Source organism: Diospyros lotus, chromosome 14 (assembly GCF_014633365.1).
Source record: "Diospyros lotus cultivar Yz01 chromosome 14, ASM1463336v1, whole genome shotgun sequence".
Taxonomy (NCBI): Eukaryota; Viridiplantae; Streptophyta; class Magnoliopsida; order Ericales; family Ebenaceae; genus Diospyros; species Diospyros lotus.
The window spans coordinates 33398256-33413008 of NC_068351.1; the positions used below are offsets into that span (position 1 = coordinate 33398256).

A 14753-nucleotide genomic window follows, 5' to 3' on the forward strand; every position below is an offset into this window, starting at 1 on the left:
AGATACACTAAACATAAATCTTTCGATCTTTTGTTGTCTAACCTAGTTTGCATAGTTTGTAGTATGTTGTGCACCCAAAACTTATCAAGTGATGAGGGTTTCAGGGTTAATCGCACTCATTATGTCCGTCCTAAAATCATGCTCTCTTCTACTTCTTCTCAGTTTAAAGGTTTTCCTAATAGTTTTCGAGTTTGAGTTTGTTTATACTAGTTCTGTTTGTAAAAGAAAGATATAGCACAGTATTCTAGTAAATTCTTTAATGATCAAATCAATCATTATTTTTTAGAATGATGTAGTAATGATGTAATAAATTTCATATTTGGTTCTTAAAATACCGTACTTTTATATAAGTTTGTTAAGAGGTCAATAAAGACTAAGATAATGTCACGTGAAAGATTGAATTGAATATTAATCTAGGTGAATTGGATGAGCTAACTATGGGTGTGTGCTTAGACCCGAATATTTTTTTGAACATAATTTATGATTGTATAGCGTTGGGCTAGTAGGCATGGTCATTGCCTTATTTTATTGAATCTTCAAATTAGAACTACGATATTTTGAGTTTAGATTTTGTTCCATTATTATTAAAATAAAGATTGATAATCGACCTTCCTTAGTGAAACTAGGAAACTTAACATGCTATTGCTAGGAGTAAATTATTATTTTAAAATTTAAATAATACCTTTAAGAATATGATTCCAAATGATCTTATATTACACTTTAGCAATTAATTATACCAAACCATCTGTCAACGACAGATTAGAAGGATGCCCCACAATTTCCAGTAATCACGAGGGGCGATATATAGGGAGGCCCACAAGTTTAGTTTAATCACGCCACTGCACCCGGCTTTATTCCCCTTTATATACCAGCCCCCTTATTTCACTCTCTCATCTCATCCATACCCCTACCCTCCACAGACTCTTTCTTCTCTCCTGGCAAATCCTCTCCAAGCAGAGAGAAAGAAAGGGCAAATGGCAAATGCTTTCCCATTCTCTCTTCACTTTCTTTTCCTTCTATCTCTCTTAACCTTAACCTTCGTCTTCTCCTCTCCTGTCCAAGAGCCCGAAGCGATCGTTTATGAAGTTCAAAGGTAAATATTGAAACTCCGCATTACAACAATAGCATGTTTTGTATTATAGTAATGCTCGTTAACCCTTTAACGGTTAGCAAGTTGGTAAATGACTAAAATATTGATCTTATTTGTAAGTTTTTTTATAGTACATTTACTTATTAGAACATATTTTGTGAGTTGTTAAATGCATAATTTTTTTTTTAATAGAATCTTATAGAAACATTACCTTAAAAAAAAGGGTAATGTTAACTATTGCCTTAAAAGACAATTGTTAAGGTGTAATTAATTAAATGTCATATAATTAAATTATTTAGATATTAAAATAAGATAAAATAAATGTAATTTATTTAAAATGTGACATTTAAATATTGTTATTTTATTTATTTTGTTTAATTAGGAGTGTGAACGCATCGAGGAGGAATTTGGGTTACCTTTCATGCGGGACGGGCAACCCGATGGATGACTGCTGGCGGTGCGACCCCAGCTGGGAGAAGAACCGCCGCCGGCTGGCCGACTGCGCCATCGGCTTCGGCCGCGACGCCATTGGGGGTCGCGACGGCCGAATCTACGTGGTCACCGACTCGGGCGACGACGACCCCGTCAACCCCCGGCCAGGCACTCTTCGGTACGCCGTCATCCAGGACGAGCCGCTCTGGATCATCTTCAAGCGCGACATGGTCATCCGGCTGAAGGAGGAGCTCATCATGAACTCCTTCAAGACCATCGACGGCCGTGGTGCCAGCGTCCACATCGCCGGCGGCCCCTGCATCACGATCCAGTACGTCTCCAACATCATCATCCACGGCATCCACATCCACGACTGCAAGCAGGGCGGCAACACTATGGTGCGGAGCAACCCACGGCACTTCGGCTGGAGAACCTTGTCGGACGGTGACGGAGTGTCCATCTTCGGCGGCAGCCACGTCTGGATTGATCACTGCTCCCTGTCCAACTGCCGCGACGGGCTGATCGACGCCATCATGGGGTCCACCGCCATCACCATCTCAAACAATTACATGACCCACCATAACAAGGTCATGCTGCTGGGGCACAGCGACTCTTACTCCGCCGACAAGAGCATGCAGGTCACCATTGCCTACAATCACTTTGGGGAAGGTCTCGTCCAAAGGATGCCCCGGTAATATCATTATTATATAAGGGCTTTATAGAAGATAAAAACGATAAAAATGATTGACTGAGTTAAAATTTACAGGTGTCGACATGGATACTTCCACGTCGTGAACAACGACTACACCCACTGGGAAATGTATGCGATCGGGGGGAGTGCTTCGCCCACCATCAACAGCCAAGGCAACCGGTTTCTTGCACCCGACATTAGATTCAGTAAAGAGGTGAGAAGAATTCGTCTCACCCCGTGATTGAGCAGTGACGTTAATTACATGAATTCTAACTTTTTGTTCGTTTCTATATATGTACGGCGACATGCAGGTGACGAAGCACGAGGATGCGCCAGAGAGTGAATGGAAGAGCTGGAACTGGAGATCGGAGGGAGACTTGATGCTGAACGGAGCCTATTTTACGCCGTCCGGCGCCGGAGCCTCTTCAAGCTATTCCAGGGCTTCAAGCCTAGGTGCCCGGCCGTCTACTCTGGTCTCCACCATAACCGGCGGCGCCGGCGCACTGAGCTGCAAGAAGGGTTCTCGTTGCTGATCCCGCAATAATAATCATGATCGTCGACATCTAACACCGCCTTATTGCTGATTAATTAGCTTAATTATATAATTAAGATGCATTGTTGAGTGGGGCAGTGGCTTTGGGCATCTGCTGAGCCCTTCCCAAAACACCACATTCGGACACGACAGTAGCTTGTGTAGGGCTACTCATGAAAATAATTTATTATTTTCATGAATTTGTAATTTTATGCAGTCTTTTTAATTTTGATAATCAATTAGATTTCAATTGTCTCAATTGAGTACAATTTTATATGGTAATTTAGTATCTCAAGTATTATATAATAATAATAATATTTGTGGGACTTATATATAATAAAAATAAATATGTAACTTAAGCTCCCAAATTATCCCTCTATCCTCTTCTCTGGAACCCTTGAACATTGTAGATCGTCATTAGCCCCTCGTAGTCACTGCATTAGTTGTCATTTTAAATCATCATGACTGCTCACATGCCTTCTCTGATCATCTTGCTCGATCGTCGGTCTTTTCCTGTTGATGAGACCTCTTGCTTTCTCTTCTTCGGTCATAGTCTTCTCAATTGATAGTGCCTCTAACCTTCTGTCTTCTTCTTCAGTTATAGCAACCGACCATCTATTCAATTGGTTAGTCTTTCTTGATTGACAGCTTTTGTGCCTCTTCACCTTTCACCACTGTCAACAATATTCTCTACCACTTTCTGTCATCGCTAATGTCTTTTTATTTTATTTTATTTATATGTACATTTGGATATATAAATATTATTATTATTTGACATCTGTCATGTTAAATCAACATGAATACACTTCTTCTAAATCGATTTTACGTGTTAGATAAAATTGCATATAATTGAGTTAATTTGAATATAATTGCCTACATTGAAAGAATGAGATAAAATTATAAATTTATAAAAACAAATTAGATTATTTTCATGATTAACCCTTACGTATAATATGCCATGATAATATAGCGTTGCTAAAACAAATACTTGCATATTAATGGATATTGTAATAAATATATGAAGTCATTCTAATTCCTTATATTACTATATATATCCTTATTTTTATTAATTTTTCATAATAACTTAACGGATAAATTTGTTGAGAGTCAAAGCTCAATATCTAGCCTCTCGGATAGATATAGGCAATTTTGCACGAAGACAAATTATACTTAAATTTGATTTAATTGAATTAGTTCAATTTTATTTTATGATTGAATAGATACTTGAAGCTGTTAATTTTTTCTTTTTTTTTTGAGTGTGTAACTTAACAAATACTTTTATTTATCGGTAAAATGTTTATGAAATTAAATAAAAGAAAATCAACATAATTCATAAAAAATCTAAAAACATTTATTTTACATATTTTTTAAATATTAAAAATCAGTTGGGTTTTTCAACAACAATCAAATGTTGCCTCTAACTTTAAGAGCCTAACATCACTTTTGCTATAATTAGAATATTTGATCATTAACCTAAAGGAACAAATTTGAGGCTTTTTGAGGGGACAAATTTGCAAAAGGAAATTAAAGCACATGATATTGTTCTTCTTCTCACCGTACTTAATTAATTAAATAATAATAATAATAATAATATTAATTAATTAATTATTATTATTATTAGTGTTGCTTGACTTTGACAAATTTGCCCCAATATTGATTAGCACCTTTAAACATTTTACTCAATCTATAACTTTTACGCAAGTGGAAATAACCTTTGTGAGTAAATTTCGATCAATTCAATTATTTCGATTTTTTTTCAATAAAGAGATCGAATCGAACCGAAATAATTAAAAAATTCAAATTTAGAAACTAAATCGAACCATTTTACAAATCGAACCGAACCACCAATTTTGGCCAAATTTATTCAATTATTTTATTTTAATCAAAATTTTACTCACCCTTAAATATAAGCATGAGAGAACTGCTATTTACACTTTTTTAAACATTTTTTCTTTAGATGTTGTCACCTCATTATTGAGGTTATTTTGTCTTTTAATAATTTAATTTTTTTTATCTAAACAACCTTAACCATGGTTAGATGACAATATGTTAAAAAAAGAGAATATTTAAGATGACTAACTAGCATTTTTTTGAGGAGTAAAACTTCATTTATTTAAAAAAAAATTCTTTTATTAAGTAATAATCTATTTGCTTCACAATAAATAAATTAATGGAACTAATCTTATTGTTTTGTGTATTGATTCTATACAAATATTAATGTTATATGTAATAAATGGATCCATTGAGAGTTCCCTTGATATGAGTACTTGGATGATGAAGTTAAAGATGAATTACCTAAATCCTTAAATCTTAAATCCTAAATTACCTAAATTAGATGCAAATTAAGACAATGTTGTTAAAAAACTTCACAAATGCTTGTTATCTTAAACAAGTGTTTTCAAAAAAGTAATAAAATAAAAACATGAGAAAATGTGTAAATAAAAAAATTATAAGAAATAATTATTTAACTTAAAAATAAACATAATTTTTTTAATACATTCAAACAAACATAAATATAAATTCTAGATAAATCATGACTTAATAATTAAAAATAAATAATAAATTAAAAAAATAATTAAACATAATTTAATCCCTCTTAACTTTTTCATGGATGGATATTTTTTTAATATTACAAAATCATCTTGAAACATTTATGAAATTATAGAAACGGCTCAAAAATATTTTTTTGGATGTTTTTTAACGTTTCAGTACAAAAATATTTCAAAAACATCAAAGCAACACCCCCAACATATTTCCATTCATCATAACCCTCCGATCCCCCCCTACTCTCAAGCCTTTTTCAAATCCCCTTGATCCAAATCCAAATCCAAAGCAGAGTGAGAGCTGATAATATGAATTTGTTAATCTCATGATCGGAGCATAAACTAATATATTAAACCTATTTGAACACAAATCAAAGTTCTGTACACCCTAATTGAGAAACTAACTTATTAGCACATAATGTTCTCTCTCATTACGCATTAATAACATCACCATCTTCAAAATCATCATCATGATCATTAATGTCATCTTCCTACATGGAGAAGGCTGCTGCATCATCAGACCAGTTGTCTAAATCTTCATGATCTAAGGATGATTTGCTCTCACTTGCACTATCATCAGTCTCTTCTAATTCATCACAAGAGTTTCTACTACTTTTGCTATCCTCTGATATCTCCTCTTCATCAGGATAATCGTTCAGAGGATTCTCCTCAGCTAACAACCCAAGAATTATAATCATAAACTAAACTCAAGAAAATGCCAAGGGGAAAAATATTTAATTGCTTGCTGTAAATAAATGAAGCACAAAATTGATTACCATTAGAATCATCAGTTTTGTCCTCAGATTCAGCTGGTCCCTCATAGAACTCATCATCTTCATCCACTTGCACCCTGTACCCAAGACATCCATCGATATAATGAACAATGCGTAGACTATGAGGTTATGAACATGCCAATCTATGATGTCCTTACAAAGGAAAAAATGAGTTTGAAGCATCATCTTCTGTTACTTTGGCGCCATCCTTCATGGTATATAAATCATAGACATAGCAATCATCGGATGCTGCAGAACGATTGGGAGGGGCACATGAAAATGGAGGGGAGGGGGGGAAAAAGAGTTTGCAAGAAGAACAAGAAGAAGATGCACCGTAAGAAGACCTCGATGGGGCATGTAATCATGAATGTTCGACTCAAATTCAGCAGCAGCACTTGGGATGAATTCTCTTAACAAAGGAAGATAGCTAGACATAATTCTGTGGTCCTCCAAATCACTATACCTGTATCAAAATCCAGACAAAACCAAACAATTTTCAAAAGTAATGCTTCTGAAGATAACACCATAAATCATGTTATGATAAAACTTACTCTTGTTCTTGCGCTTCATTGGTTGTTTCCTCGGCATCAATACGAACAACATCATAAATGCGACACATGTCATCAAGTGCACTGTCTTGCAATGTTTCTGTTTTACTTGTTCTGCTCCTCCATATTTGCTCAAAACGAGCATTTTTTGAAAGGACCTGGTCAACATCAAAAGAAAACCAAACACTTATGACAGAAAAACATCTGACAGGAAAAGTTGAATTGTTCCTCACTCCACACTATTGTAAAAAGCATTATCAATACACTGAAAGCATGACAAAGCAATTTGCATTTTAACTGACAATCAACTACTATCTACTTTCCTACACATTGTTCTAGGACAGATGTTATAAACTGAATACAAAAATATGATACTACAAAAGTGAGGGTTGGGCATTTGATACTTAAAAATTTGGATCTTAAGAAAAAAAGATGTTTCGCAATATTGAAGAATGGATCTTAACTTATACATAAGCTATTGACAAGAAGTCTGGCTTCAAAGGAAAAGTGATTGTAGGAGTTATACTTCTGAGAGAGCAGGTCTATGGAAAAGAGTGCCAGATTGCGAATTGGGAATGGACTGTGGCCTGAAACTTGGTGTAGGGTCTCCTCTTTATGAGGCTTCTTTGGTGTCATACAGCAAAGCAATTGAGCAAAATGCTTTGCTGCTCACTTTTCAGCATTTTCTGGGACAGGAATAATGCTGGAGTCCAGTTCATTAAAGCAATTAAGAATTGCTGGGTTAAAGCTGTGGATGAATTTCTTCGGATGGTATAGTGGGATATTAATAAGGATGGGTAGGATGTCATGAAGTGGAAAATGCAATGAGAGACTCAGTGAAGTCTCCTTTTCCTCCTTCTCAGGTGCTTCGGGAACCTAGTTCTGTTGAAGAGTATTTGGAAGAATAGAATTCCTAAAAAGGTGTTGAGTTTTGTATGGCAGCAGCCTTAGAGCTGATTCTCCCAAGTATCAAATGAGGAAGATGGGTTATCAGGTTGGTTATTAGCATTGTCAGAAGGCAGAACATTACTTCAACTTTTTGTCTGTTCATTGTGAGATAAGGGATTTATGCGGTATGCTGTTTTCTGATTTTGTTGTTTACTAGATGGTGCCAAGACACAACATGATCTTTGAAGGGGTGGGGGACAACTATAGATACATAAAGATAATGATCAATCATTACTGCATGGTTTATATTGGCTTCAGGGTGAGATTTGTGAATCACCATTCTCTTTTATAGATTTTACAAAAACATTAGTATTGTGATTGGTTCTTTTAACTTCAGTAAGTTCCCCCAGTTTATCTAGACTGACCATTTGGCAATACAGTAATGCATGCAGAAAGCAGTGACAGCACAATTAAGTGTGCTAGTTATTGTTACTGCAGGACGTAAATTCATGATAACCACAGGGGCAACAGAAACAGAAATAAATAAAATATTCCAACCTTATCTCCAGAACAAAGAAAAAAATTTAGCATGTAAAGGTACAATACAAAGCACAAAGATGTATAGATGGCAGTATACATTAAGTTATCTAAATCAGTGCCAGAAAATTCCATCCTCATACCTCTTGCTTTTGTTTGGCTTTAACCAGCAATTGGTCTTGTTTCTGCCATAGCATAACATTGACAATGCTGCAGTGTCAGTTACAAGAAGTATGCTGAAATTACAGTTATTTTAAACAGTTAACCATATGCAAGACTCTGTCCAATAAGACAAATAATTATGTAGAAGAGAAAATAGATGAAACAGCCTACATTTTGGAACACCTTTTAAAAGGAGGTGAACAAATGTCAAGCAATTGGAATATGGATTACATCATAACCAAAGAAATTTGATTGAGAATGTCTACAAAAAAAATCCTCAAATAGCAATAAGTTTACTAGTGTATGCCAGTTTCAGAATCAGGGATCTGACACAAGGGCCACAAAAAAGTAACAATAAATAGCTAAACACATGATCCATGTTATGGAACTTATGATCTTACAAAACCGAGACATTGAAGCAACAATAGCATGGCATCATCAAATTCTACAGTAGGCATCAAGAGTTAATAAATTAACATGGTAAGAGAAACCCAATAAATTAGAACCTAAAGGACTGTAAGTTTACAATCAAAACTTGCTATGACAAATACTCTAGATCATGATTTGAGAAAATAATAGGCCACTAAAATAATATCCTAGACTTTTATCACTCAAATCAACCATGCCATTGGAGCAGATGGTGCTGTAAGCTTAGAATGTAAAAAGGTTATTTCCAAATATGGGGATCTGATCTGGAAATTTTTACCAAGAGGAGTTAGCTGGTTCCACTCTTATTTATTTATTTATTTTTTCTATAAGTTCTTCATATTCTCTATTTATAAGCATCCATGAAATAATTTCTTACATTTTTCAAGTATTTTTCCACTGCCAGTAACAAACCAAAAAAGTATGTGCCAATATGGAACTTTGTCCATACAATCAATCATGGGGTTAAATCTTTCTTTCTTTCTTTCTTTACACATTCAAGATTATACACAAGCATTTAGTAAACCAATTTTGAAAACAGTTATAAAGTGTGGGAAAAAAGGTGAATAAATAGAATATTTTTAAATTTGTCAAAAAAATTTATTTCAAAAACTGTCAAAGTTCATGCAGTGGAGCTATTGAAACTGTGGTGGGAAGGAAAGACTCAGAAAGGGCTTCCAGCTGAGGACACTGCACTTTCTTTGAGATGACTGTCTTCTGGATCCAAGTTGAACTTAACAAAGATCTAAGGTCAAATATGTTAAAAGAGGTAATTTCCTTTCTTCTTCTTCTTCTTCTTCTCTCTCTCTTTTTTTTCTTTTTTTTTTGGCTACAACAATGATATTTTTATAATTATTATTTACTTTAATTCTTAAATTTTTAATACATAGTTTCTAATAGTCATCCTATTAGAAAAACACCTATTAAAGTGGTTCATAGTTGTAAAAAAAAATATTAAATAAAATCTTAATAATCTTTTTATACAAAAAATTTATAAAAACATCATTTTTATTATTAGTATTACTCTTGTGAAATTGCATGTGATAGCTGCCCAATCCAAGTTTATATCCGGCAAGAAAAAGATCTAGCATGAAGAAATCTATATCCAGCATGAAAAGGTTTGGCTTCTCTAGATCACAAGAGGACAAGCAATTGATTGGTTGTGCATGTGTATATAATCTAACGAATCATCACAAGGTACCACAGTTTCTTCCCGCAGATATGCATGCCAAATAAGTCAGATGACTATCATATTCAAAAGACCAAAGGGCTGGCTGAAATTAAAAACCTCTGAATTGACTATATAAGGTTTTTGAAGAATGGTAAAACATTAAATTACAGTAATCAAATTCTTGAGTACTTTTATCAAATAAATACATATTACTAAGTTATATTCTTTCATTCATGTTTAAACGGTTGCTGTCCAACTAGGTAAAGTGAAGGGATTCAAATATTGAAGGCAAAACAAAATGAACTTGGAACCAAGAACCCTATCGCAACCAAAGAAGACAAGGTCAAGTAGTTTTCATGATTTTCATGGGTAGATATAAATGTGTAAGTGACCAAATACTAGACTCCTCTCAGAAGGCAGGACCAACCAAAACCAAGTGGAGATTGCAACGCAAAAAAGATCATGGTTTTAGTTTCTTCTGTTGCTTCTAACCAAGGCCTCAACTGTGTTGGTGTTATTAGCTAGGTAAATCTCCCCACTACTACTGTCTTTTTTTTTTTTTCCTGTAAATAACTCCCCCCCACTACTACTGTCATTCTAATGCAAACATATTAATGCAAGAAGAATGAAGATATTTTGACATCAATTCTCCACAGCATGGAGAAAAGTAGAATTAATTGGAACTAAGATGTTATCATTCTATTGGATGGATCATGGAGTGTCTTATCACTTGTGCTTCTCCGATTTGGGACTAGCCAACTAGCAACACATAGGGTTCTGAGGGTGACCTTATGAGATGAGGAATCAAATCAATAGATTAGTCCTCACCAACCAATTCCAGCTAGAAAAGTTGATTCTTGCTTTTTCAGAAAGATCTCCAGTGGAGATTGTACCTATTGCACATCTTTAGGAATCATGACTCATGAGATTCCAACAAAAAGTAATTGCCAGCAGGGAGGCCAAGACCCTTTCAGATAATTTACCTGACCAAGATCTAACATGTGCCCAAAGAAGGATAGTTAACTACTACATGAAGTGCCCCGACCATTACATGTTGGATCAGCAAAAACGAAGCTAATTGATCCATATTTCTAAAAGTTTTCAATGTCTTCAGTAATGACTTATTACTGTTTAGAGCCCCTTTTCGGTTTCTGTTTTTGATCGTTTTGAGTATTGAGTTTCGAGGAGTAATTAAAATCTTATCACGGATAGTATTCAACAGGTTGAACCTAAAACACATTGCACATTTTTAATAAAGGGATCAGACATGCAAAAACAGAGGATGAGTTTTGGTAAAAACGGTAATGTTGCTCCCCTGTAATCAGAAGAGCACAAATTTGAGTTATGAAAACAACCTCCTTGCTAAAAAAAGAAGCAAAACTGAATACAAATATGATCCTCTTCTAACCTTCACAAAAGAAGTGCCTAGTGCATTGAAGGACATATGAAGACGGTAGTTCTAATCTTTCGAATCAACCTGGTTACTTTCGGTTGTGGATTCAGAGAATTAAAGCATATATAATATAAGCCAGAGAATCTAGACATTTTAGTTTAATGGGAGAAACAAATCAATCTTTACTACTTTCCTAGTAGTTGTTTCTCATGATTTGTGGCCAAAAATAAATGTTTGTCATGGCTTATAATTATATATTATGCAGCTCAATCTAAGTATAACAAATTTAAAAATAATATAAAGGATTACACTTAGTATCCATAAAGCCTCTTGAACATCACACAAGAGAGGAAATTTGGCCACCTCATGCTTCAACTTTCAGGAGATAAGCACACAATTGGGCCACCAATTTCAGTTGGCTGCCGCTTCATCTTGCACATGTCCCAATCAATAATTAAAAGAAAATATTATGACAGAGGAAAGCAATAAAAAGCTGTTGGCCAGTGCTGAAACCTGATGCCACCTCATGCCTAATGCTAAATAATCTCTTACCACCTCCTGCCTCCTGCTTTGAAACTCTCAAGAAGAAAAGAGAGAGTTTCTACCGCCTTATATACCTATTCACGCTTGAATTTTCCACTGTAAAACATTGTCACCTTAGGCTTTAATGACCAAAGTCCAGATCTTTCATGTGGCAACCTGGTTGCCCCTTGATCCCAGCTTCTCAATTAATATATAAAGAACAAAAAAATCCAATTAATCTTGAGTCATGATTATACCATTCCACTAAATCTTAACCAATACCACTTTGAAGAGATTATTATCAAAAGAATCAAATTCAACAAGGTTATTTTCAAATGTCTTTACCATACAATCAATTTCAGTGAGAAATATTTTCAAAATTACTCAAAGCTTTCAAGGATGATACATGTGGACCCTTGTCATGATCCTAGGAGGTGAGCTAGGGTATGAAAGGAAGATCGAGAATGATAAGAGAAGAATTTGGGGAAGAGATCAGTTGAGAGGGAGAAATCAGCAAGAAGATAGGGAGAAGATCACCGAGAGAGAGAGAGAGAGAGAGGGGAGAAATATTAGAGAGAAAACAGAGTATTCAATTCATTTTTATCATATCCCCTTCCTACAGCTGAGGCAATATATATATAGCCTCACTTATCTATCAAACAAAGCTCTCTAATCAACTAAGTTACAAGACAAAAAGAGAAAATAACAGAATAACAACACCCATGTGCTGTAACCGAATTACAAAAATACCCCCTAACTGTAATTGTAACTCAATTACAGCTTTTGCCCTTATAATACACAAGGTCGTGACAATTTCCCCCCCTTGAAATATTTCTTGTTCCCAAGAAACTTATTACCACCTAGCCGTTACTTCTTTATCCAATGCCCATCTTCACCCAGTGGTTTCTTCTTTGTTTTTCCTTCTTCTTATCTTGTTTTTCCCTTTTCTTTTGCCTTCTTTTTTCTTTCTCCTCAGCAACAACATTATGTCTTGCTGCCACACCAATTTCAGCCATCCGCCTCTTCCTTAGTGCCGTTAAAAATGAATCCAAATGTATCGCCAGCCCTATAACCCCATCCTTTTCAATTATGGACATTACTTCCAACTTTTCTTGCTGCAATGTTACCTTTGCTTTGTCTTGTGTGCTCGTGCCAATGACATACATGTGAAATGTTCCAAGCAAGGTGCCCGGTGCAATCCCTTGTTCCTTCTCCTCAAGTACTTGGTGAAGAGGCTTTTTTGGCTCCTTCTTCTGCTGCTTCCAGAAATCAATAGAGTCAAGTGTCTCAGCACTAGTAAGAGTGCTTGAGAGATTGTCATTCTCCAATTCTTCTTCCTCACCCTCTTCTTCCATGTACTCCTTAGCCCTCTCCCTCTTCTCGCTTCCCATTTTACCCCAAGCCAAAGAATCCTTAGCTTTTGGTAGGTCCAAAATAGGAGGAAGGATTTCAGCCTCAACATCTGTGTAGATTGAGGGTCCTTCAGTCAGATTTTCTTGATCCAATGCTATTCCATTTCCCACAAACTTCTGATCCGAAACACCCCCAAATCCTTCAACCCATGCATTAGCCAATGAGGGTAATGAGTTGGCATCTTCCTTGTCAATTTCGCCTAAACTGGTATACTTCTTCTGCTCAACATTGGAGGTGAGCAATGAATCTACTTCCCACCTCCTCAATTTCTCCTTTAGCGACTATTTTAAGGAATTCGTCTCTGTTAAAACTCCCGCGATAATCATCGAAGTATTCAGCGGGAAAGTTGTAATGATACTTCTTGATTAGTATCATCGCAAACTCCTACAGCTTCTCGCGGAACATACGGCCAAATTTCTCGCACTCTTTATCAATCCCACTTCTTTTTTCCTTGTCCCCGTGGCTGATCTCCTTCTCAAAATCCTTTCCCCATGTTTGATGCTTCTGGTCAACTGAAAATGCAACCTTCTTTGGTTGCCATAGAGACTCCATTCCAACTGAAAATGCAGCCTTCTTTGGCTTCCATAGAGGCTCCATGCCAACTGAAAATGAAGCATTCTGCTTCATGTATGTACTGCCGCCCCTAGCTTCATGATTAGGACACCCCACTAAAAATGCAGCCTTCTTTGGCTGCCATTGAGGTTCCATTCCAACTGAAAATGAAGAATTCTTTTGCTGCAATTGAGACTCCAATGGTCTCATATATACACTGCTACCCATGGCCGAATTTTCACCAACAGCATACTTCGACGGCCAAGGAATGGGAGTTCTATATATGCTTCTGTTTTTTTTTTTGTTATAGCAGTTCCTATACTCACCTCAATTGCAACTCAAGAGTTGGGGTACCCGCTCTTCTTTTCCTTTCCACTTTGACCCAAGTTAGCAAAAAATTTACAGCCAAAATCTACCTCTTGTTTTCTTTGCTCACAGCCTAAAGCACCAACAATTAACGGGCATAATAAGTTGGAAGAATCCGCTTCTCAAATAGAATCCACCTCTGATTCTTTTTCCACAACTTCCCCCTTCTGGTACTGCTTACTAATTTATAATTGGCTGCTCCAAATTCGCCTCCAATATTAGTAGGCTCCCATGCGATTGCTATAATTTTTCGAATTCAGGCCGGAAGTCACTGCACCCACTGTCTAGTTCAATGGCAGTCACTTGTCTTGCTTTTACTTTCAATTTAGACTGCTTTACTCGCAACTTCCAAAGTCACCAAAGCCTTGCCAGTGAATCCGTTTCTATAAACGCCTATTACCTGTGTTCAACTTCCACTCTTCCTCCACAATTTAAATTGAGACTCATATTTTGAGAATTAATCACGTTGGAAGGTAATAGCCTAGAATCGGTCAGAACCTACCTTGCTCATTTTCAATGTCGAACAAGTGACCAACGTCTTAGCTGGAGGTCACTCCTCCGACGTTTCCTTCAAATCCTAGCTGACCTCACCTTCTCATGCATCAGAATCAGTTACTACTTCAGATCCAACATTCGATTGCCTTGATTCAACAATTACTTCCAAACTTGCGTCCTTACTCATCGGAATCTCGACTCGGCCGCCAAAGACCCCCC

General features: G+C 36.0%; 2 protein-coding genes across 8 annotated transcripts in view; one reads left to right on the forward strand and one right to left on the reverse strand.

Annotated features, from left to right (window-relative positions):
* The first annotated feature begins 911 nt into the window (after positions 1-911).
* LOC127789768 (probable pectate lyase 18) lies at positions 912-3021 on the forward strand. The gene is made up of 4 exons (XM_052318753.1): positions 912-1093; positions 1473-2213; positions 2289-2427; positions 2525-3021. Exons 1-4 carry the CDS (start codon positions 975-977, stop codon positions 2744-2746), a joined length of 1221 nt encoding a protein of 406 aa, XP_052174713.1. The 5' UTR covers positions 912-974; the 3' UTR covers positions 2747-3021.
* A 2577-nt stretch (positions 3022-5598) lies between these two features.
* LOC127791146 (RNA-directed DNA methylation 4-like) overlaps positions 5599-14753 on the reverse strand; it is a 56675-nt gene continuing 47520 nt past the window's right edge. For 6 of the 7 annotated variants that reach the window (XM_052320955.1, XM_052320949.1, XM_052320950.1 and 3 more), the window contains 6 exons: positions 8178-8219; positions 6613-6767; positions 6406-6524; positions 6220-6310; positions 6065-6138; positions 5599-5961 (listed from right to left, as the gene is read on the reverse strand). In XM_052320955.1, coding sequence (XP_052176915.1) covers positions 5780-5961; positions 6065-6138; positions 6220-6310; positions 6406-6524; positions 6613-6767; positions 8178-8219 — 663 coding nt within the window. In that variant the 3' untranslated portion in view covers positions 5599-5779. The remainder of the gene's footprint in view (positions 5962-6064; positions 6139-6219; positions 6311-6405; positions 6525-6612; positions 6768-8177; positions 8220-14753) is intronic. The other variant, XM_052320956.1, reaches the window with a different exon arrangement.

Excerpts from the sequence above, each read along its gene's own strand:
- LOC127789768 (XM_052318753.1), top strand. The coding sequence starts at position 975 with ATGGCAAATGCTTTCCCATTCTCTCTTCACTTTCTTTTCCTTCTATCT. Across the intron at positions 2,214-2,288 it reads CTCGTCCAAAGGATGCCCCG|GTGTCGACATGGATACTTCC; the intron begins GTAATATCATTA and ends TAAAATTTACAG. Across the intron at positions 2,428-2,524 it reads ACATTAGATTCAGTAAAGAG|GTGACGAAGCACGAGGATGC; the intron begins GTGAGAAGAATT and ends GGCGACATGCAG.